Consider the following 23,201-nt stretch of genomic DNA (forward strand, 5'->3'; position numbering starts at 1 on the left):
AAAAGAAATGCCACTGATACACAGAAACCCTAAATCACACAGCAACATGTTTAAATGTGTGCTGATCCCTGCCAGTCACTGGCACCGAAGGAAAGAGGCAGTGTTGGTGACCCACCACACGTGGGATAAGAGGGAGAAGAGAAATGGGCGTATATGCAGGGGGTAAAGAAGGGATGAAGACATTAAACTGTATGGTCATGATCAAAGAAACTTGACTCGATGATCCTTAAGGGTCCCTTCCAACTTGGGATATTCTGTGATTCTAAACTTACTAAAAAAGGAAAGTTTCCTCCCCTAAATTACCACATGATTTACTGATACTAAGACCGAACAGCTACAGATGGGCAGTGTTCTCATAGAATTCAGTCTGGCATCTTTCCACATGGTCTTCGCACAACACTCAAGTCATAAACCAGCCTCTTTCCACCACCCAAACAGCGCAACGGAGCTTTCCCACAGAGCGGCACGCTCAAACTGCTACTCACAGGACCCAAGTTGGCTTCCTCTGCCTCGTAGATGTAATGGTCGAGCGAGATGAAGTAATAGCCAGGCTCTACTTGATTGCACTGACGTCCGAACATGTGGGGCCGGCACTCACACTGGCCAGATTCACTCGAGCAGCTAAAATGGAAAAATGGTGAATGTAGAGTGCAGCTTGGCTCCAACAAGGCACTGCTAGAGCCACCTCCAGCTTTTACATTTTAAGTGACACCAGAGAAGTGCTCCTGGTTGTAGAAGCATCTAGACAGGAGGTGGTACCAGGACCTAATCCCAAGCTCTACAGCTGGCTCATCCGCGCTGTCAAGGGCTCAGCCCAGCTGGTGTTCCCCCAAGCAGGGCCCAGGCACGGCCTCGGAGTGAGCACGAGCCAGGGACCATTTCCAACAGACAGCCTGCGTGGTTTCCCCTGTCTGGATGGTGAGAGGACTGAATGCTGCAGATGTGAGGAGTTCCTCGGGGCCACACAACAGTCCTGAGAGAGCTTCGCTTGCTTTTACAGTCATCCACAGCCAAGAGGCACGTCTGTCCTTTGGCTCCAGGCGTGCAGGCCATGCAAGCAGCCGATCTGCTCGTCTGGGCTTGTGCAGAGCAAGAACATGCACGACCCTGCACGCCCCAGGATGTCAGGCTGCTCTTGTACGTGACAAAGCACATCCCAGGAGGTTGCCCAAGGTAGCTCTGCACGGCACTACCAGCCCCGACCATGCTGAGCTCCTTCAGACAGAGATGGACACAGCCAAAGACGTGGGACAGCGAAGGTCTGTCCACAATGGCATGGACAGGTCCACTTCCTCCATAACAAGCCATTTTATTTTCTCAGTGTAGCTTTATCCCCAAACTGCCTTTTCACATTTTTATTGTCCCCAGAGTCCACCCTGCACTATGAAGAACGAGCAGGTAGGTTTTATTTTTGAAGAGACCTGCTTACACTGTCTCATGGGAGGGTTTGTTAGTCCACCAAAAGATGTTGCTTTCCTTAAATTTTAAATTTAATGTAGAAATCTTTCTAAAATCACAACTCTCTGGGTTTCCTGGAAAATCTCCAGGCTTTTTAAACCTAGTCTAAAAGTAATTTATACCTGAAATAACTTTTGAAATTATGGAGATTCACTTCAGTGTCTGCTTTTAGGTGCTGAAGTGCCCCAGCTGCCCCAGAAGGGGAGCTGGAAAGTTTCCCCTCCGGGGACGCCAAGGCTGCAACCTCTGCGGTTTGCGTGGGGGTAAATTTGGGGTGAGGTGTGGCTGCCCCAGGTGCTGCATCCCACGCCCTGGGCGGGAGCCAGGTGGTGGCAACCAAGAAATGGTAGAGAGCAAACCAGGCAACGTGGCATTAATCCATCCCCCCGGGAAACTGCTGTGGTTTCAGACAAAACCCAGACATTTCACAGGGTCTGCGGAGGGAAGGAAGAAGAAAAGAGGACAAAGGAATGTGCTGCTGTTGAAAAGCCATGAACCTAAAGCAGGGGAAGCTGCTCTGATGGGAGGAGTGGTCTGGCGGCCCAAAATGCCTGAACTGGACATTTAAGGCAGGACTTTCCATGCTCTTACCAATGGATGCATCTCCAAAACCTACATTTCTGTCTGAACAACCTCCACTTCCCCAGTGCAGATCCACATCCAACGCCCTGCAGCTAACTGTTTCCCTCCAGACAGACAGACAGACTGGCTAAAGGGCCAGTGGGGGAGAAAACCAAGAGCAGGCTCAGCACAGAAGAGATGCAGACACCTCTATCGCCCCTTGCAGCAATCAAGATCTGCTACTTTCTGCATGCCAGAGCAGAAAGACGATCCGAAATGCTGCCCTCCAGAAAACACTGAGGTGTTGTGGTGGCAAACGAAGCGAAACTTGCTGGGGTGAATGATTGCAGGAGAGGAACTGAGCTGGGACTCACTTGTTGTGCAGTGCTCCCCCCTGGTCGCAGTCGCAGGGCCGACATCCATCCATGTCATTGCTCAGGCCCCAGTGCTCCGGCTGCAGGAGGAGACATCACCAATTTAACCCCATCCACCCCAAAAGCACAGCATTATTTTGCAATACTCAGTATAAGCCACCCCAGGCTGTCATCCTTAAGAGCCAAAACCACCCTCACCCACTCTCCTCCGTCCTTCTGGCTGGTTCAGGAGCTTGGAAACAAACCCCTTTTCCACCCAGCTTTAAAAGAAAGCTTCCAGAGGACTCCAGCTTTCTGGTTTCACCCCTATTTTTTATCCATTTACTTTGGATGTGGGCTCCTGACCCACAAAGGGCTGGGAGAACGACAACCCAGCACACCGTGCCTGAGCAGAGAGCAGCACGTGGGCTGCTGGGGCTTTGCTCCGGGCTCTGCCCGTGCAGGGCTGTTCCCCTACAGCTGGCTCAGCAGCTAGCCAGCCTTGTTTAGCTTTACCATATAGTTTACTGTCAGATAAGAGAGCCTGTCAATGTTTATACAAACACATCCCTTTATTTGACAGGCTGTTTCTGTAACACTCCAGCACATGTAAACAATGTATGGAAACGTATGTGTAGGAATTAATCACTGCCTGAAAAATGGCCAGCATAGAGAATCTTTTTTTCTTTTTTTTGGGTAGCACTGCTTCTCAGACCTTTTTGTCTTTTGCAACATATGGGCTCTGGCAGAACTGCCCCAGATTTCTCATTTTCACAGAGCAACTGCGATAGGTGCCCTAATGTCTTACTCCTTGCACTGCAGTACCAGAATTAATTTCCAGATGCTCTCACCTGCCTCGACTCTCCCTTAGCACACATCCCAGGTCCCCATCCATAACACAGCATGCTCCACAGCTCCTCACACCCTGAGGTGCCTGCTGCAGCCTGGACCTCAGGCGCCTGCTTGCAGGAGAGCGCAGACTGAGGCCAGCACCTCGCCCCCTGCTTTCCGCATACCAGCATCCCTCACACCAGCGTCTTCTAATTATTCTTATCGTAATCTACTTACCAGGCACTGACTGCACTGCTTTCCTGTCACCAGGCGCTTACAATAGCAGTTTCCTGTCTCTGAATCACAAGGATTCCCTCCGGGATGGGTACCCAGAGGATTACATGCACAAGCTAGATGGGGAAATACAAATAAGCAGGTCAAAACACAGGGCTTCGGTTACCTTTTAGACAGCATCCCATTTAAATATTTATATTTAAGCTTCCTCTCATTTCCCAGGTCAGAGATTAATTGCATACTTTGCCCACCTCCCATCCCAGTAAAACTTCCCTGGCTTAGAGGCTTAAAAACAAACACGGAGGGTTCTGCTATTTCCACCAGGATCAGCTGGGGGGCTGAGCTTTAGTGGAGGGTGGACTCCAAGTTGCAGCAAATCTCCAGGAATGTTTTTCCTTTCGCAAAACATGAAAGAAAGGAAGAGAAAAACCACCCCAGAAACCAAGCTCTCCCAGCACTAGCAGCTCCTCAAAGAGCTTTTGATCCCACAGAAAGGAACATATGTTTTTACTCACACTGACAGCCCGCTGGGTCATCAGCACTCAGACCATAGAAACCTTCTTTGCAGAGGTCACAACGCTCCCCTTCGACAAATAATTTACAACGGCACTGTCCAGCAATGAGGCCAGTAGAGAAATCGGTGTAGCGATCACATATGCCACCATTCTGGGAGCCAGCTGGGTCACAGTTGCAGGCTAAGAAGGAAGCATTGGGCACATTTTATTGACTGCTGCAGCGGAAAAGGCCAAGCCTCACACGGAATTATTTAAACTCGCCTGCTGTGTAGAGAGCAGGCACCGTTACCGCAAGGATTAGACATGACATGGGTTGAACATGTAGCGGCCAAACGCATTTCCAGATTTTTGAAGAGAAAACAAAACCCAGCCAGGCTCACTCAAGACCTCCAAGATAAACACCTCCTCTCCGGGATCTTTGGGATGAAAAAAGGGTTGGAGAAGAGAGCAGGAGCTACGGTAAACCCTAAATCTTCCAGAGCAAGGCCTAGGGATGCTGGCCCAAGCACCACAACCACTCTACCCCAGGAGCAGGGCTGCACTTACGCTCGCAGACGTCCGGGTCCCGCAGGTCTCTCTCGGGGTGCTGGAAGTAGAAGGGCTTGCACTGCTCGCAGTTGCGTCCCACGGTGTTGTGCTGGCAGTCGTCACAAACCCCCCCGCTGGTGTTCCCCGTGGCCATGTACACGGCCATGTCGAAGTGGCACTGCGTGGAGTGGCCGTTGCAGTTGCACTCTGTGACAATGACAAAAAGCACTGCTTAGCCCCAGGGGAGATGCGAGCCTGCAGAAAAGGCAGGCCAAAGTCTACTGGAGAACATGCAGAACTTCATGGAGTGTCACAAATCCCACAACCCACTCACACAAAAAACACGTTAATGCTCTAAAAGCAAGGAATATCAGACAAAAAGCAAGAAATATCATCTGCAGTTTACCCAAACTCACTTTTGCATGCGTTAGTATTGCGGCCTTCGGCAGGTCGCCAGGGTAAGTCGTGGTAGAAATCCAAACACTGCTCACAGTTTAAGCCTTTGGTATTATGCCTGCACATGCAGTGCCCGTGGACCTGTCATTAAAAATATATATATACATAAATGAGAGGAATATAGTTGGTTTAAGAGGACGGGGAAACAAAAAAAGCTGATAAAAAAGTAGATAATCCAACCTGCAGCCAGTACATAATGGACATACTTTTGGGGACTTTAATGTGCATAACAAGACAAAGGGCCACAGGAGCATCCCTTGCCTGCCTAGGTAGGAATGTCCTCATGCAGACTTGTCCTTCTTTCCTTTCTGAAACAAATGCATGAAAAATGCTTTCTGACACTAACAAGAACAGCACAGTTCCACCTAAATAATTACAAAAGCATCTTAGAGCTAAGAATTAGCTGTTTGTTATCTGTTAATTAGACGTTAACACTCATCTAGTTAAATCAGCATGTCAATTCTAGCCCACTGTCACCCTGCCATCCTTCTGGAAGCCAAGAGCAGAGACCACCACAGTCTGGATGGGTTTTATCCATCAGCCCAACTTTGCCTTCAACACATAAGCACTGAACAGTGATTGTGTGACAGCCACTGCCCTTGATGCCGGGGATTACCAGCACCTGACCCACAGTTTCAGAGGCAAAGCTGGTCTTGCTGCCGGTCAGGTGGAGGAGACCTTGGGAGAAAGCTCGGAGCAATGGAGCGTACCTGCATCCTGCGGCCCCTGGGGCAACCCACACAACCTCCCCCTATGCTTCCGCACTTCCATGCAGTTAATAACTCACTCATTAACAGGGCTGCTCTTACCACTCTCAGGCAAAAATCATGGGCAAACCCGCAAGCCAGAAGGGATTGGGCACTCACGCAACAGCATGCAAGGCAGGCAGCAGAATTTTCCTCCAGGGCTTCCTGTTGATTAGGGCTAAAACTATACAAACCTATAGCCCCCACTTCTCAGCAGATAAGGAGTGATACAAATGCAGTTTTTCTTTCATCAAAGTGCTTCATCCTTTGAAGCCCCTACTTACTTCAGTCTTAGGGCAACCAAGACAATATACACATCTCCAGCCCCATACAAATACCCTCCCTTTCTGCCTTCCTGCCTTTTAATTCCATCAGCTCTTTAACATAATTAGAAAAGGAATGCTAGAACTATTTTCACTGAATCTGAGCTCTCTGTACTTGATTAATGTCAATAATGACAGAAAGGTTGACCAACAAAGAGTAGTTTTCAATGGTTTTCTTGTTTGAAAGTTGAGGGCAGAGGGCGACTCACATTTCTCCTATCACATCTCTTCACTTCATTGTTTTTAAATCACTTAAAAAAAAATCCTGAACAGCTTTGGGGAGAAAAGTGAGCATATTCACCATTCCTTCCACCTCCTCGTCGAAGCCCTCCACCGGGGCACACTCGCTGGCGTGCCCGTAGCAGAAGCAGTTCCCGCGCACCACCATGTCGTAGATGGCATAGTAGTACTTCTCCCTGATCTCCATCCGTGAGTCCAGGAGGTTATCTCCCAGTGTGTGCAGCTTGACGAACTTGATTCTCAGATTTGTGATCTTTAAGAGGTCTGCAGGGGACACCAGAAAAAAAAAAAAAAAAACATGTTTTGGAGTTATTTACCAGATATTGTACTGAATGGGAGGAAGCCAGCAGTGACTTCCCAATCACGCTTCCTACGGGCAGATTAGATCAGGTTTAATTTCAGCACTTAATGTACTACACATTGTATCACTTCACATCCCTAACATCCAAAAATTGCATTAATTTACTACATGCTGATCACCGTGAAAGTTAGTTTAAGCTTAATTCAGAGTTTTAGTCTGTTTTACTGTAGGCACACACAGACACAAGCACAAATATTAAATGCATGTACACCAGCACCACCGAGGAGACACTGATTCTTTCTACACTTTGGGTTTAAAGTATAAAATGGGGGTGATATTAAGGAACTGCTGACAAATGGACCAGAAGCTTTAAAAGTTATGAGCCTTTTGGACCAAAATCTTAGTTGGCAACAAGACACAAACATATTCTTCTTTTTCACACACCCAACTTGCCCAGATTTAATTAGTCATATTCTGTTAAAAGAGGCAACACTTCATCAGTGACCAAACACAAAGGAGTTCTCAAGGGATAATCTGCGTAAAGGCAATGATGTGGTAATTAATTCAATCTACACGTCCACTTGGATATTATGCATATTTTCTTATGAACTCGAAACAATGCTTGAAAAAGCACTTCAAACCAATGAAAGCAGACCCTCTCTCCTTTAAAACTTTGTATAAAAAAAGATTCAAGCAATATAGCAACTAGCAGACACTCTTTTTCTTCAGATTTTTTTCACTTCAGATTTACTTGCCCGCTACAGGCATTTTTGGTTTATGACCACGTCTGCATGGACCAGCCATTCACTGCTACCAAGGCCAGTCATCCAGAAGCTGTGATTTACATGTTCTGAAATCTAAAACATAAAACACAACCCTGTTGATTTTAACATCATTTTGCATTTCTAGATAAGTACATTTGTAGTTCTGTTTCTCTGCTTTCTGAAAACCCTGCAATGACATGATCATGTCCAAGGTTTCTCTCAGCAACTGCATGTATTTTGGGGAGGGGGGTTCTTTAGCAAAAATATTTCCCTCAACAAATAAGAAAAGGACCAACTACAATGATGTGCATAAGAACAATCACTTGAATTGACACCAGTGATTGTTATTTCCCAGTAGATCACTGTCTGAGTCAGGAAAAGAAGCCATACCAGAAATGTATTCACACAACTTCAAAATTATTACCAAGGCAAATGCATGACCTTATTTGTGGCTTATTTTTTTTTTTTTAAATAGCAAATAACTAAGAACAGAAACCCTTTAAAATAAGCCTGGAAGATAACACCATACATACTTTGAATCCTTGGACTGTACGGATCTTCAATTCTAAAAGCAGGATCTAAAACGCGATATATTACCTGGAGGAAAGACAGAACAACAGAAGATTCAGAGAATCAGGATTTGTATGGAAAAAGCCTACACAATCAACATATTGAAAAAAACCCTCTGACCTCTCCCTCAGTTGAAGGTTCAATGTCGGAGTACCGGGAATCACAAATGATATCATCCACTTTCTTCATGGGTCCAGTTGAAATCCCAGGAAACGAGCTCTCACAGTCATATGCAAAATACCTATATACTTGCCATGTTTTTCCAAAATCAGATGATCTTTCTATCAACATTGCGGCAGGACGGAATGTCTAGTGATGGGAAAACCAAAGGAGATTGTACTTGGTTAATAGTTGTTTGCATTTACACTGAACATTTTTAAGTATGAGCTATCCACCCATCTGGATTTTAATCTCTTCTCTCTCTGCAGTGATTATTTCCAATATTTACTTTTTTTTTTTTTTTCTACCAGCCTTTACTGCTGGTATTTTACATTCTGCTCAGAGGCAGACCTTCAAAATAACACACATCAAACCACAGACCAGACAGCATTCAGCAATCAAGCACCCAAACTTGCAAGTTTCTCAGATTCCAAATCCTTTCTCAAAACTGGAGATTAAAGCAGGGCTCTGGGGAGACAAAGGGATTTTTTCCACTGCTTGTGGAAAGCAGCACAGCCTTCTTCCTTGCCATACCTCTTCAACTGATCTTCCACAGAGACATACCGGGTCTCACCTCCTGTCCCCTGAGCAGGGATCTCCTTAAGGAACCCGAGGTGTTGAGCTTCATTCACTCGTATTGTACCCAGCTTCCCCTGAGTCCCAAAACCCTACTCTACCTTCCTTCTTCCCTGCATGTATTCCACTCCAGAACAATTAGCTAATGGAGTTTTTAAAAAAGATTTTGAATCCCTTTGATCCCCAAACCTTGTGACAACAGTAATGTTTCCATCAACTGCATTCCAAAACACAGACACTAATGTAGTACCTGGCTTGCAGCAAGAAGTGCCAGCAGCCCCTTCATCAACCAGATGGATTCAGACAAGGTGCTCAAGGAGCCAAGCACAAAAAACATTTCAGTCACAGCTGGAAATAAGTCCTTTTTTCCTGCTTCCTGGCTGAAAACACCACCCGCCTTACAGACTGGTATCTCACCCGACAGAAAATGCACACTGGGGTAAGGCAGCTCGAGCAGCTGTCCCACAAAGCCAGCAAATAATCCCTAAAACCATCTTTTTTCCCCTGCAGCCTTCCTCCTGACCAAGCTCCTGATGAGCCCAGAGGCACCGGTACCTGGTGAGGGTCCCTCACTGCTGGGGACCCGCAGAGGGGACCCGAGGGGACCACCTTCCACCTCGGACACCACCTCAAGGCAAGGGAAGAAACCCAAGCCGATGCCTCAAGGCAAAGGAGCTGGCTCTCCTGGAAAGCTGACGCGTATAAATTAAGAGATTAATTTGTTTACATACAAAGAGATTTAGCCCTGCGGGCCCTGAAACCTCAGCTGAAGGCTGCCTGTGATTTAGGATGTACAGGACACAATCTGCCATTCCAAGACATCTGTTTGGAAGGAAACAAAGACACTTTGTGTACAGATGTTTCTTCTTCCTGAAGACCTTTACATTTGCCAAATGAAAACTGATAGCATGGCCAATTTTATTTTATTTTTTTTAAATAAAAACCCTTGCTACTATATGACTTAGGCAATGATCTTCTAGCAACACAACCACTGCAGAGAGGCAAACGGCAAGGATTTTGTGTGACTCCTTCTGCGGCCCCACACTTGAAGTTTAAACACAACTCAAGTCACAAGTCACTCCTGCATGACTTCAGGAGTTAATGGCTGACAGATCTAAAAATCAGGCTAAACAGCTCAAACAGAGCCCCTGTCCCAAACATCACCTGGATGCAAAGGACTCTCGCTTTCTTGTGTTTTAGGGGACTTGTGGGGCTCTGTGCAGGGCCCCTAGTGAGGGTGTGGGTAAGGCTGTGGTGTCCTTACCTTGAAGGTCATGATGAGATGAGTGAAATGAAACTCGGCCTCCAGGTTCAGCTGGATAGTCACATTTTCCAGACCTGCAGGGGCAGAGCAAAGGAACTGCAACAATCAAGGACACCGCCAGCCTCTGCAGCAACATTTTGCTGAGGCCCTGTGCTCTGGTGGCACAGGGCCTCTTCCCTTTGCTGTCTGGATCTGATGTCAAAAAAGGGATTTAGTGCTTTAGTAAGGTACAAGGAGACAGAAAGGGGCTGCTGAGGACCGTATTGCACAGGGAGTGCCATGCACCACCTGCAGAGACACCCTGCAGCTAAAACCGAAGCGTGAGCCTGCACTGTTGTGATCTCGGAGCGTGTAACATTGCCAGATGTAGGATGAAGACAAGGACTGCTACAGGCTGCATCCTGGCACCAAGGTGCTCGGTGGCTGGTAAGGGCGAGGATGCTGAGCCCAGCCCCACACTGTCCTCACACAACACAGCCCATGGGGGCTGCAACCCAGCCCTGGCACCCCAAATCTCACCGACTGCTGGTAGGGACTGTTCCCCATCTTTTTTCTCTCACTCTGGATTCTCCTGTTAATCCAGATGCAGGAACTGTTTCTTTATAACCTGTTTTTTGGAGTACCCCTAAGCCAGCTATCCCAGCCCTGCCCTGCCCTGCCCCCGCAGGAAACCACGACAAGTGAAAGGTTTTCCCAGCTGTGCTGCACAACTACCTACAGTCAAAGACTGTGCAGAAAGGAAGCAAAACAGAAATATTACTTTGCCATGTGAAAAGACCTCTCAGAACAGCTGGATACTAATTATGCTGAAGTTAGAAACAAAACAAAAATCCAGTGAGATTTGCAGAGAGGAGGAAGGCTAAGAAATGACAAGCACAAACTGATAAAACACTTAAATTTTCAACTAGCTGTGACTTCATGTAGAGTGTGCAGTGATGGTCCCTTCTGCTGTGTGCCTGAGTGGAAGAAAACATGAATTGGACAGAAAGAATCATTTGTTTTTCACTCTTGAAGGACATTTTCATGACCTTATGCGCTAAGAACTTTTCTGTCTGAGTGCTGCCAAGCTTGTTGCAAAAAACATGAATTATTTGGAACGCTACAAGAGAGCCACTAGAGATGAGCAGCTCGCCAGTCTGATCTACATTGTTAAAAAGAAATGGTTAAAAAGGATTTAGAGAAAAAGGATTTAGAGAAAATCTTTCTTTACTGGACAACAGAAATGTTACAAGTATTACCATGTTATTTTAACGTAGAGTCGGATAGTTCCTGCCACTGCTTTTGCAGAAATCCCATCCTGTCCATCTGGCTTTAAGGCTTTAGGGCAGGATGAAAATCTAGATGCCTCGCTTTGTGTAGGGAAGCCCGCCAAAAGCAAAACCATAAAAGCAAAAAAAGGGCAGAGGAAGGGTGAAAAATAAAATAAAGGGCCACCAAACGGACACGCAATATATTGTGAAAAAAAAAATAAAAATTGCTGGCTCATTTCTGGAGTTCATTTTACCGTTTGGCACGCGAGTACAGGAATGTAGGGTGCCTGGGGAAGGGAAAGCAGGGAGGTGGAGGTCTGAGGGCAGGACCACGGCCCTGCAGCCCCCAGCCCACCTCCTTCCCCCGGTTCCCCCAGCAGCGTGGGGAAGCCCTGCGGCGCCTCCTGGCTTGGCAGCGCTGCCCTGGGATGCTCGCCGCTGGCAGGCTGCGCCGCTGCCTCTGCCCAAACATGAGGCAGATCTGGAGCCGGGGTGGGAAACTTCTCTTTTTAGGAAAGGATTCTCACAGAGCAGCAGGAGAGAGCTCTTTCCAGCACTCCTGGAGGGTTCGCGGGGCTTCGTTACGGGCACACAAAAGCAGCCAGCTTTACTCAGCCCGCTGCTACCAGCACGATCCCTCCCACAGCAGCAATTACCAGCCCTGAGCTAACAGCAGACGCGGAGGTACCCGCAGACAAAAGAAGGGAAAGCAACTCCCAGCCCAGGGAATGTCTCCCCACCAAGCTGCATACCGTTTTCTGACTGCCACCAGAGCTTCAGGCGATTGGGAGCAAACGTGGTGACCACGTTTTCGATGCGGTGGCTGTTGGGATTGAGGGTGTCGTGGAAGGGATCCTCTGAATCGCATGTGAAACATTTTTTGTCCTCCTGAAACAACAAGATAACTGGCATTACCAATTTTATCCACGGGGCAGTAGTTGTTTCCTGCAGATAAGAGTATTTTCCATCCATATCACATTCCTCTGAATTTTGCCTGCAGGAGGCATCGAAGGTGTGGTGTTGGCTTTGTTTTTTTTTTAATTGATAAGTGTATTTACCTTTTCGCATTAATGCAAATTGCCCGGTGGAAGCTATGCCAGGAATTCCATACACTGTGTTTCCGTGAGAGCACGCTGCGGGTTCAGGAAATCCCTGCCTGCATGCCGATTCCCCAGCAGAGCTCACAACCAGCGGCAGCATCTCCAGACAATCCCTGAACTGAAATGTACGCACGCAAAACTGCACCTTCAAAAACTTGAGTGATGTAACCCTGCTTTTAGGAGCTGGCTTTGAGATGTAACTTCTCCACTGTAGGGACATCTCCAGGCAGGCTCAGTGCTCGTGTAGCCCATGGGTGATTTAGTGACTGGCTCTTTTTCCTGTGGGGTTAGCTCTATGCTGAATCCAGCTCTTCAGGCTCCTACCTACACCGCATCCAGGCACCTTCAACCATGTTTGCAATCTGAAGCTATGCACGCAACCCCAGCCTGCACACCCTACAAGACAGCTGGGCGCAAGCCTGGCACATGCTTTTTTGGGAAAATGGACAAGCGTTTCTTCACCAAAAGGACAAAAACCCACTGTGACTAGTGCTATGTGCACTATTTTTACACAGTGCTGCCTAAACCATGCAAAGCTTGCAAGGTAAGACTCAAGCTGAACCGAAAGGGAGGGTTTCTGCCCCAAATAACCCAGGTGTGGCAGTGCAGGGGGGGCAGAGGGGCTCCTAACACTGCAGGGGCTCTCAGCCCTGGCACGGCAGCAGCCGATTGCTGCGGGCTCCATCCCTGCAGCGTGGCTGGGGAGACGAACGCGTGGTGCTTTGCCAGCCAGGAACACGTGAGCTGGCAGGTCCGTGCCATGCGGATTTACTATTTCATTGAGTCCTGCGGGGCTGGGAAGGCACCCGTCCCCTCCCGTCCCCTCCTGTCCCATCCCGCAGCCTCAGCCCCCTGCAGCCACTCGTCCTTCTCCCACCAAATCACTGCCCAACACCGAAAGGTCCCGTCCTGCAAAGTGCTCGGCCCCGTGTGGTTACGGGGCACCTTCCTGCACCCACAGCCTGGCAGATTTCCCCAGTACCACTCACAGTACGGAAATATCAGGCAACCACTGAAACGGGGCTGTGAGATCGGGAACGAGGCCACGTTAAAACCATCTGAGGCAGCGCGTTTTAACATAAACCACCTGGGAACTTCAGCGTTTTCTGGGACAATAAAACTAACAAGGCGCCTTTGTTACTTCTTTGGAGGAGAGATGCAAAGAAAGCAACCCCAAAATGCTGAAAATGTTGCAGCAAGGCTACCCGCCGTGTTAAACCCAGAATTACCCCCGGCATACAGGGCAGCGTGGTAAAACCGTGTGGCGGGGAGATTTGTAACCTCAGGGCACAAACGGGAGGCGTTTTCCTTCCCGGTGTCAGGATCCGTCCCCATTGTCTCGGCAGCCACTTCAGCCTGGGGCAATTCCCTCACTTTCCACCTAACCCAGCGGAGATCCCGCTCCCGTCCCCTACCCCTGCTGTCTCAGGGACCTTCAATACTCCCTTATAGCCGTCTCTTAAATCCTAAAAACCTCTCTGCCTTCCACCAGCCGAGCCGATCTGCCTGCTTTCACCCGGAGACCATCCAGATGTAATTATATTATGAGGACAGCCGCCAAGCCATTACAACCGGCTCCTACACACCACTTGCCGTCAGGAAGCTGTCTAGACGGCTCCGCGTTAAGGCTGAAACCCCCCCGAGCATTAATTGAACCTACCCCGAGTGTTAATCGGACTTACACCCAGTGTTAATTAAACTTACACCGAGTGTTAAGTGGGCGTACCCCGGGGTTTCTTCCCCGTTAAGCCCCGGGGGGGCTCCCGCAAACGCGTCCCCGTCCCCGCCGCGTCCCCCTCCCCGTCGGGGCTCGGGGAGCTCCGGGGGTCGCTCGGTGCCTCCGGCCGGTCCCCGGGCACCCCCCTCGCCGTCAGGGGGCTCACCTGGAGGTGGCTGACGATGCAGTAGGGCTCGGGCTGCCGGAGGCCACACGTGGAGGAGGCGGAGAGGCGGGCGGCGCGGCCGATGAGGAGGTCGCCGGTGGCCGGGTAGCAGCTGCCCTCGGCGCAGCCGGAGCTGTACTCGGGCTCCTGAGCCGCCGCCACCCACAGCGCTGCGGGGCCGGGGGGTGGGAGACAGGGGGAGAAGGGAGAGAAGAAGAAGAAGAAGGGGGGACACGCGGTGAAGCCGAGCCCGCAGCCCCCTGCCCCGACGGCGGTGGGAGCGGGGCCGGGCGGTGGTTACCGAGGTAGAGCGGGAGGAGCCGCATGGCGAGCACCGACGGCGCGGGACGGGTCGGGACGGGACGGGACGGGATGGGACAGGAGGGGACGGGACGGGACGGGACCGGACCCCCGCTCCGGAAGCCTCCCCCGCCGCCACCGGGCTCCACGCAGGCGCCGCGGCTCCCCGGGAGCGGCTCCGAGCCGCCGGGCGGCCCCCCCCGGCCCTCCCCCTCGTCCCCTCCCCGCCGAGCTCCCGGCCCGGCCCCTTCCCTTCCCCTCTCGCCGATGCTGCCAGGGCTGCGGGGAAAGGGGAAGCCCGGGGGGAGCGCTTAGGGCGAGGGGGACCCCCCCCAGAACCCTCCCCAGGACCCCCCGATGGAGCGGGCACCACCGACGGGGCCAGCGGGACGGGCTTGATGTGGGGCAGCGCTGTGGGGTTGGGGGTGCTCGGCCCCGTTCTGCCTCCATGCCGGGGTCCCCAGCCCTTCAGGGGGTGCTGGGGGAGCACCCCGTAAGGGTGAATGGAGGGGGCCACCCTGCGTGGCGAGGTGAAGGGCCACAGGCACCGCCTGCGGCGCTCGATGGCCACCGAGCAGCCCAAGGGGCCACCAGCCCGTTTGCCATTAGGTCGAGGCACCACTGCGGTGCTGGGATGGAGATGTTGGGGCAAACCAAACCGTTTGGTGTTTCAGTGGGGTTTTGTCTGCCTGTGTTTGCCCTCCTGATGCTCTGAGGTAAATGGAGAAACCAGCGTGGAGGTGGGAAACGGAGGGCTCCAGAGCACAGCCCTGGCTCAGCACACGCCGAAATGGGCACCCGAGTCGGTCTGCGTGAGTTTTGTAGCCCACACGTAGCACATGAGCTGGTGTGTAAACCTTCACCAGGCACCGGGGTGCCTCGGGAACACTTTGCCCTCGCTGTTTGCGGTCCCTGAATAGAACCACGCGGCGGGCTGTGTGTGCCACAAAACCCTGCCGCTGGGTAAATATGCTCACCCTCGTTTTACAGATGGGTAAGCAGAAACAGAGAGATAGCGAGCGACTTGCCCTAAAGGTTAAACACCACGTCCGAAACATAACCCAGGGCCTTCGACTGAAGAAGCAGTGGCTGAGTTTCATTAAAGATGCCCAGGAAATTAAACCATTCTAGCTGCCCAGGCAGGTGTTGTTATTCTAAACCTCTTCTGCAATGTGGTCTTTTGGATTCACAAAACTCACAGAATTTCACAATCCTGTCATGTAACTCACAGCTTGGCTTTGCATTTAGGTGTCAATACAACAAATATGTTTGTCTTACTCAGAAGAAATGTTTTACTTTTCTGTGGTTGGCGAGCTGCACCAGTAAACAGCAGAAAGGCAGCGGTGCTCTGCAGCATCCTCCCTGTGCCACAAGCAGCGTGTTTCACTTCCACTGGGTTCTTTTCTGTCCCGTATTTTTTCTTTCTTTTTTTTTTTTTAATTGAAATATTCTCCTCCTTATTCTCTTTCTTAGCCTTGCAGAAGTGCTGTCCTTCCCTGAATCTAAATGGGCTCAGCTGGCTCTTTGGAGCACTTCACGCTGTGGTTGGGCTGCTGGCATTGCTGGTGTTGTGCTTCTGTGTGGCTGCAAGTTTCCTCCAAGAACCAAAGTTTGGAGTTGTCTCTGACCTCAGTGGGACCCAATTTACTACCTGTTCTCTTGTACCACCGCAGTGGCTGAGTGCTCAGCAAACAGAGCTGGTGAAATATTTGATTAAATGTCTCTGATAGTATGTGGTATTGGTTAAATGTTGTTTGTATTGTGCTTAATATCATTGAAGTCAAAATGCTGTGTAAGACGATCCCTTTTTCATTATTATCTTTTTCAATAAACAGTTTTTGGAAGCCACTTCTATCCACAAGAAAGGGAACTGGGAGGGAGAGCTACAAACAAGTGGTTTTGATCCAGATCAAGCATTTTCACACAGATTGACTTTTCAAAAACACCTTAAAAGGTTTTGTGCCACTTCCAGCGGGGAATGCTACACAGTTTTAGACCTCAGAAGTTGCCACAAATGGACCTGGTGGCCTGTGGCAACCCGTCCTGCTTGGTTGGTGTGCTCTGAGCACACAACTGGGACTCCATGCAGGCTTTTTTCTTTCCAGTCCTGCTTTTCTCCCAGCAATTTTTGTTCCTCCCACGGATACCTTTCCTCTCCAGGCCTGTTTTACTGCCTTGTGTTCAAGGACATTTCATCCTGGCAGCCGTGTGGCAACCACCTCACTGAGCAGCCCAGCCAGCAGTGGCATTTTAGGAGGAAATTCGTCAGCTTTCTGCTTGTGAATTCAGGTTTTTGAAGCCATGAATGAAGCACTTTTGTTTTATACACAATTGAAATTTTAATGTGAGAGCTCCAGCTTGCCTTGCTCAGGTGCAGTGTGGCAGCCACACAAACCTGCAGGAAATCCAGGCTCCTTCCCTGGCATTACCTGGAGACCTTCACGTGAGCAGCTAGCTGAGCTGTGCCCTCTGGCTGGTGGAGGTGCTCCCTTTAATTATGGCAAAGTCAATCTGTCATATGCTCGTCTGATTACAGCCTGGGGACTTGCAGAGAAACCTTGCACCTCACAGGTGATTTTTTTAAAGTGCTAAAACTCAGGAAAAAGAAAGGTAAAGCACAAATTCTGCGCACACCTGCATCCAGGTGCAGTTGCTAGATTGTATCAAGGTTTTAATTTGGCCCAACCATTTTCACAGGAGGAGCTGCTACACGGGTAGTGCACGTGGCAAGCACGCACTGCTTGGAGCTCCAGGAACATCCCTGAGATCTGCTCCCAGCTGAGCCCCCCACCACATGCAGGTGCTGCTTTGGCTCTCCTAACTGTGGAGGTTTTATCTTTGATGGATCAACACGAGGGTGCCCTCAGGTAAGGCTTGTTCTGAACGTGCTGCTGGCACAGGGCTGCCTCTGGGCTCTCTGGGGCTGGTGTCAGGCAGTCCAGAAGGGGACAAGGTGACTCATTTTTATGAGGAAGAGCCAGCATTACTCTGCAGGGCAGGATTTCGAAATGGAGGTTTTCCTCCGCCCGGTCTTTTTAAAACCCCAGCCCTCCTGTAGTGTTTACCTATCCCCAGCCTCCTTGTTATATGAAACACAAGTTCTAAACTAAAATTTAGGACAAATCCTGTGGTGTTGTGTGTGGCTAGAAGACACAGCGGTGTGAACCCTGACTCCTGTGCAGCACCGTGTGGGGGCTGCATTGATGAAAATCGTGGGCAGCCCCTCACTGAACACACACACAAAAAAAAAGAGGTATGGCAGGAGGAGAAGCGAGGTTGGAGCTGATTTCAGTATTGAGCATCTGTGCACTGCCATCCAGTGGGCACTGGGGACTTTGCTCCCTGTCACACATCTCTTCAGGTGGCCCAGCACTGAGGAGTGGTTTTGGCAAATATTTGGTGACCCCCTCATGGTCAGGGGTTGCTGGAGGTCCCTGATCTGCCTCAGCAAGGCGATGGGGATCGGGGAGAGGTGGTACCATGGGGGAGATGCTGGCTGTCAGCAGGGATGGCTGTAGAAGCCCATCATAAGTGGTGCTTAGGGGCATGTTTTAGTGGGTGACATTGGTGGTAGGGGGTGGTTGGGCCAGATGATCTTGGAGGGCTTTCCAACCTCAGTGAATCTGTGATCCTATGATCTGTGTGGCCCCATCACCGTCCTCGTGCAGCCCCAGGCTGTTGTGGGGGTCAGCAGTGAGACTGAGGGTGTTGGGAGGCTCTTTGAGAAACTTATCTGGAGGTCTCTTAGAAATCCCCCTTTTGGATTCCCACCCCAGGCAATGAGAAGTCCCAGGCTGTGGGCAGCAGTGTGGTTTTGAGACCCCTCCAGGACAGCATCCTGATTACTTCATCAGGTGTTTTATTAAAAGGTATTTCCTCTTCCCATATATACCCAACCAGGTTAAAAAAAACAAGAGAAAGTTACATTATTCCCTGTGCCAAAATACTGCATACACCTTCAGATTTATGTACAGACGATGGCCACCCCGTGCTCAGGAGGTGACTCAGTTGCACTTTACCTCATGGTCTGCTCAGCCCTTAGCTTTTGCATGTTGCATACTTGCTTTCCTGCTCTGTAATTTCATTTGTGATGGCTATCACTTGCTCCTCGAGTTGTCTGAGTTGCTCTGCCTTGTCTTGCTTGGTTTGATTCAGGTCCTGAAGCTTCTTCTCCAAATCTGTAAGAGCAAAGTGACATGCAGTGATACACATATTTATTGTGTAAGTAAAATCCAGGGATTAACTGTGCTCCTTTTCCCAGCAGTTCTGGAGGCAACAAGCCCATTGCAAATGGGGAATGTTATATATGCAACTGGAGGGAAAAGCCTGGCTTCTGGACAGCAAGAGAAACAGGACAGCCTTAAAACAGCTTTTTCTCAGCACGTGCTTTTGTCCGTCAGCTAGGATGGGGCAGGACACGGAGCTCTTAAAGCAGTTGTTTAAATGGAAACACTGAGAGGAACAGCATGTCCGTCCATGTGTGTAAAGCCTAGAAAAATTGGATGTAATGGCCTTAGGTCGTCCTCCTTTACTGTTTTTTTGCTGGTCCCTGTGAAGCTATACCGATGAGAACATATTGTTAGTGAGTCAACAACACATTATTCACTGCCCGTTTCCAATTCATCTATCACCTGGGTGTTTGGAGAGACTGGAGTGCTTTTAATGCTTCTTCTCAAAGTATCTGCTCAAAATATTTATTCAGCTCCTGCCCTGAAGGATTTGCTCCCAGGGTGCAATTTCTGCTTCAGTTCTGCAGATGTTAAGTGTAGGTTTTGGATGTTGAGCAGCATCCTATGCTGAAGGATTCCCAGTGGAGTTGCCCAGACCTTCACTACAAGCAGAATTAGCTCCCCCTGTGCAATTACATGAGCCATACTGGAAGTTTGCCTTCCTGCAGGTCTCAGACCCTCACCCACCAGAAGGGGCAGGGTGCTAATAGGCCAGATCCTGACACATGCTGGCCCCTCAGTGTTAGCCACAGATGACCCCCTGACCTAAAATCAAAACTTTTTCAATGTTTTCCTTCTCAGGCAAAGCTGGACGGACAAAGTTACCTGTCTGCCCAGATGTGATCAAATCAAGGAATTGAGGTCAGGGGAGTTAAACTGACACCCAAGATGCAGAGATTTGGTCTGCACATGCATGTGTGCCTTCTCCTTTTGGATGGTAAGACAGCTCCATGCAGCTCTCTGTAACATAAGTCATCACTCCGGTCGTGTAAGAAAAGGCAGAATGCAGAGGAAGGATTGAAGGCCCAAATGCCCAAAGCAAGGACATAAATCAAAGCTCCCAGCTAAAGCTGCAGCTAAGTTTTCCAGAGCCCATCTGAGATCCTGGGACAGGTGGCACAGGTTTTGTGCTTGTCCTAATTTTCCACTGCCTGAGTCAAATCACTGCAAGTCCCTCTGTGCACACCTCTTGACCTCTGCTTATAGCAACCAATGTATGTCAGAAAATGTACATAAGCCAAAGCAAATCAACTACTTGGAAACTGAGAAGCTTCAAGCATGGATTTTCACTAGCTAAATTGCTTTAAACCCAATTTCAGGTGAATCTAGTCTGCTGGTATCTCAGAATGGCTTTCAGTTAAAGTTCCACAATTTCTGCTGCTCACTATGAAAGGGAGAACACCACCTGTTACTCTTCTAATTTTTTTTTCAATCTCTTCAGCCAGTTTTTCCGCTTCTTCTTTCAGCTGCTTCACTTTCGCTAGAGTTGCTTTAGGAGGCCCTTTGTCTTTCAGCCTGTCTTGAAGAATGGTGTACTTCCTTTTAATGGCAGCAAATTCCTGCAACAAAAAAAAAACACATTTATTGGTTTAGAAGCAGCACCTCATAATTAACCTGGCATACCCAAGGTGATTTTTAGACAGTTTTGGTATATGAATATCCTGTTTGAACCAAACTTAATATCTCTTAAATTTAAAGAAAAAAAAAAAAAAGAAATCCATAATAAGTATCCATTGAACAGTGCTTTGCAAAACCAGGTATAATTTGATTAAACACACTGCCAGTGGAGCAATCTAGAGTGTCAATGGAGGGTGAGGATGTAAAGAAAATACAGTGTAAGATTTTTAAAACTTATGCTGTTACTACTTCTTTTGATAGGCCTTTTCTGTAGATTTCTTTTATTTTCCATGAAGCTTGAATCAAATGGAATGAATTACCTGTAGCATCGATTTTTTTAAACAATTTTGGGTGTAGGAATATTTACTGGCTATCTCCATTCCATGCTGATTTAGGGTGCCTTGGAGGCTGCAGTTTAGATTTCTACTGCGTTTCTTATAACCTGGCCATGTAGTTGTGTTCTCCCTTCAGAGCTGTGGGTACCTGGTTCTGAAATGCTGGTTCACACAGCATTTTAGTAAATTTTCAGCTGCCTCAAAAACTGGAGCTATGGAGCAGCAGCCAGCCACAACCTCCACATAACTCCCACCACAATTTTCCCTGAAGGAGATCAGCACAAGATGAATGGCCAGACTGCTTCCATCGCTCACATATTTTAATATTTGGTTTTGTGATTTGCTCTGTTGTGTTTACTGGTGCCCATGGTGACTACGAGTCTTATACACAGAGCGAGGAAGAATGTCACAGAGTAGCTAGAGAAATGTGTTTTCTTTCATTCAAGCAAACAGAAGTTTGGAGAACCTCTAGAAACCTTAAAGCAATAAGGAAATTAGACTTAACCTGGGGGATTGAACACTGTGTGGCATAAGGACAGCTTAGAGTTTTGAGGAGAGCAAGGTAGCACAATTACAATTCTGAATCAAAATTACTATCAAACATGTACGCAACCTTTTTTTCCTTTAATCTGTGACAGAATGGCTTACGTTGTCAATTTTCTGAGCTCGCTTGAATGCTGCTTCTGCCCCTGCTCTTGCACTCATAGCTTGATTCCTGTTCATCAGCATTTTCATCCGCAACGTGGCAATTCCATCTTCCACTTTGGACTGCTTTGCTGAAAAGTCATTGAGTTCATCGCCTGTCTTGTTCAGTTGGTTCTCAGCCTAGAACAGAAGGACGCTTGGTAATGAAGGAGGTGAACGACAACTGATAAACAAGAGGAGACCCTTATACGTTGTGGTACTGAAATTGTATCTGAGACACATTCTGGTTTTATTTATTTTTACATATACATTGAGGAAAATTTGAGATGAACCATCTTTTTCTAAGATGTGTGTTGCAAATAAATTAAAAGATTTAAAGCAAGATACCTGTGAGATTTGTGTTCTGATTCCTTTTATTTCTTCATTCAACTTTATGAAGGTGTTTTTGGAGCGTCCTTGGGAGCTCACAGCATTTTTTAGTTTCTCATTAATTTCACGCACAGGTGGAAGAGCTTTAGCTGCTTTGCTGAAAAAGGAAAAATAAAAGTGTGTGTAGTATTGTGGTGTGGAGAGGAGGCAAAGCAAGAACATGTTGCAAATGCACCCATGCTCACGGGCAAAAATGTTCCTTCAAGTCCACCAGCAGCTATTAAAAGTGTGATTTGTTAGCTGGCAAAGCACAATGCCAGTAAAGGGCCTTGTGTGGGAGTGCAATGCTGGTAAGGAAAGCTCACTTATGAGGTGAACATATTTCCTCCCTCCCCAGTTCTGGCTCTTCTTCCTCACCCATATTTAAGCCTCCCAGTGAACCAGGTGTAATGACCCACATGGAAGTGTAGCTGCCTCGGTCCTTTGCATTCAGCAGGCAGGACCAGGAGCCCTGGGGAGCTGCCACCTCTTGCAGCAGATCAGATCCTGCAGCCCAGGCCAACATGGCTGCTTGCTGGTGCAAAATGGCAATCTGAAATGTGCTGAAATCTGGAGTTTCCCTCCAGAGTTCCCAGGACACTGAGTGCCTGGGGTACGGAGCAGTCCTTCAGCATGCAGTGCCATCTCAGCTGGAGTCAGCCTACTCACTCAGCATCTTGTGCGTCCCCCAGCAGTGTCTGAGCCGCTTCCATTTTTCTGTTTCTCTTACTTGCGTTCAGTTTGTACTTCTGACAGTGGGCCATAATGCTTTGGATTTTGCCAAGCATGCTCGTTAGCTCTCGTGGAGTCAGGGGCAGGTTGATTTCCAGGACGTAACTCGCCACCTTCTCAATGTCTTCTGGAGGCGCGCTCTCATCTGCAACAGAAACTGAACTTGGGATGGTCTGAAGTGGAGGCTTCCTCCCAGCAAAATGTAAAGGATCGTTAGGGTTGCCTAGACGTCGAGTTATGTGGCAGAATAAAGCTGACAAGCACAGCAAGGGGGTAAGAGAATTATCTCCGACATTTTGTGATTTAATATTAACGCTTCCAGGTACTGCTGTTGGTGTTGTCAGAGCTGACTGAGCTGAGGATTTGAACCCACTTTGAACTGGGTTATTAAAATTCTGATGCAGAACTGAACCCATGGAAGGTTTTAAGTCGGCATGAGGCACAGCCAGATGTGTCAGAGCCCATTTCTCCCTCGGTCCCCAGATCAAAGAGGCGCTGAGGAGACCGGGGTGTGAAGGAAGCTTTCCATGCCAGCTGGTGGGAGTAATCCCTTCCCTGGAGTTGCCACAGTGCTCAGAAAGTGGTTCCTCCTCTGTTTAATGAGGAAAGCTCAGCTGCAGAGGGGAATTTGGGACAGACTGAGATGGGATGGGAATTTACAGTAGGAAAAACATACTTTAACAACCCCTCTTCCAAATGCTCTCACCCCAATACAAACTGTGCTGAGGTGCAGGTACTCAGGGTTTGAGTAGCTAACGCCTTGCAAAGTCCCATCATCACTTCTGCTTTCTGCTCCCTTCCCCTTGTAGACAAGACCTGAGGT

At 48.7% G+C, this 23,201-nt stretch overlaps 2 protein-coding genes across 2 annotated transcripts in view; both read right to left on the reverse strand.

Annotated features, from left to right (window-relative positions):
* LAMB1 (laminin subunit beta 1) overlaps positions 1–14,561 on the reverse strand; it is a 41,025-nt gene extending 26,464 nt beyond the window's left edge. The window contains exons 1-13 of the mRNA XM_032186388.1: positions 14,414–14,561; positions 14,113–14,282; positions 11,882–12,017; positions 9,880–9,953; positions 8,001–8,189; positions 7,844–7,907; positions 6,307–6,509; positions 4,897–5,017; positions 4,499–4,687; positions 3,953–4,132; positions 3,441–3,553; positions 2,394–2,473; positions 486–621 (exon numbers count right to left, since the gene is read on the reverse strand). Of these exons, the coding sequence (XP_032042279.1) occupies positions 486–621; positions 2,394–2,473; positions 3,441–3,553; positions 3,953–4,132; positions 4,499–4,687; positions 4,897–5,017; positions 6,307–6,509; positions 7,844–7,907; positions 8,001–8,189; positions 9,880–9,953; positions 11,882–12,017; positions 14,113–14,282; positions 14,414–14,438 (1,680 nt within the window). The 5' untranslated portion in view covers positions 14,439–14,561. The remainder of the gene's footprint in view (positions 1–485; positions 622–2,393; positions 2,474–3,440; positions 3,554–3,952; positions 4,133–4,498; positions 4,688–4,896; positions 5,018–6,306; positions 6,510–7,843; positions 7,908–8,000; positions 8,190–9,879; positions 9,954–11,881; positions 12,018–14,112; positions 14,283–14,413) is intronic.
* Positions 14,562–18,347: 3,786 nt separating this feature from the next.
* The window catches only part of LAMB4 (laminin subunit beta 4), a 44,942-nt gene continuing 40,088 nt past the window's right edge, over positions 18,348–23,201 (reverse strand). Inside the window, 5 exon segments of the mRNA XM_032200508.1 lie at positions 18,348–18,590; positions 20,047–20,200; positions 21,242–21,418; positions 21,626–21,764; positions 22,316–22,523. Coding sequence (XP_032056399.1) covers positions 18,451–18,590; positions 20,047–20,200; positions 21,242–21,418; positions 21,626–21,764; positions 22,316–22,523 — 818 coding nt within the window. The 3' untranslated portion in view covers positions 18,348–18,450.

The sequence above is a fragment of the Aythya fuligula genome, chromosome 1, assembly GCF_009819795.1.
Source record: "Aythya fuligula isolate bAytFul2 chromosome 1, bAytFul2.pri, whole genome shotgun sequence".
Classification (NCBI taxonomy): Eukaryota; Metazoa; Chordata; class Aves; order Anseriformes; family Anatidae; genus Aythya; species Aythya fuligula.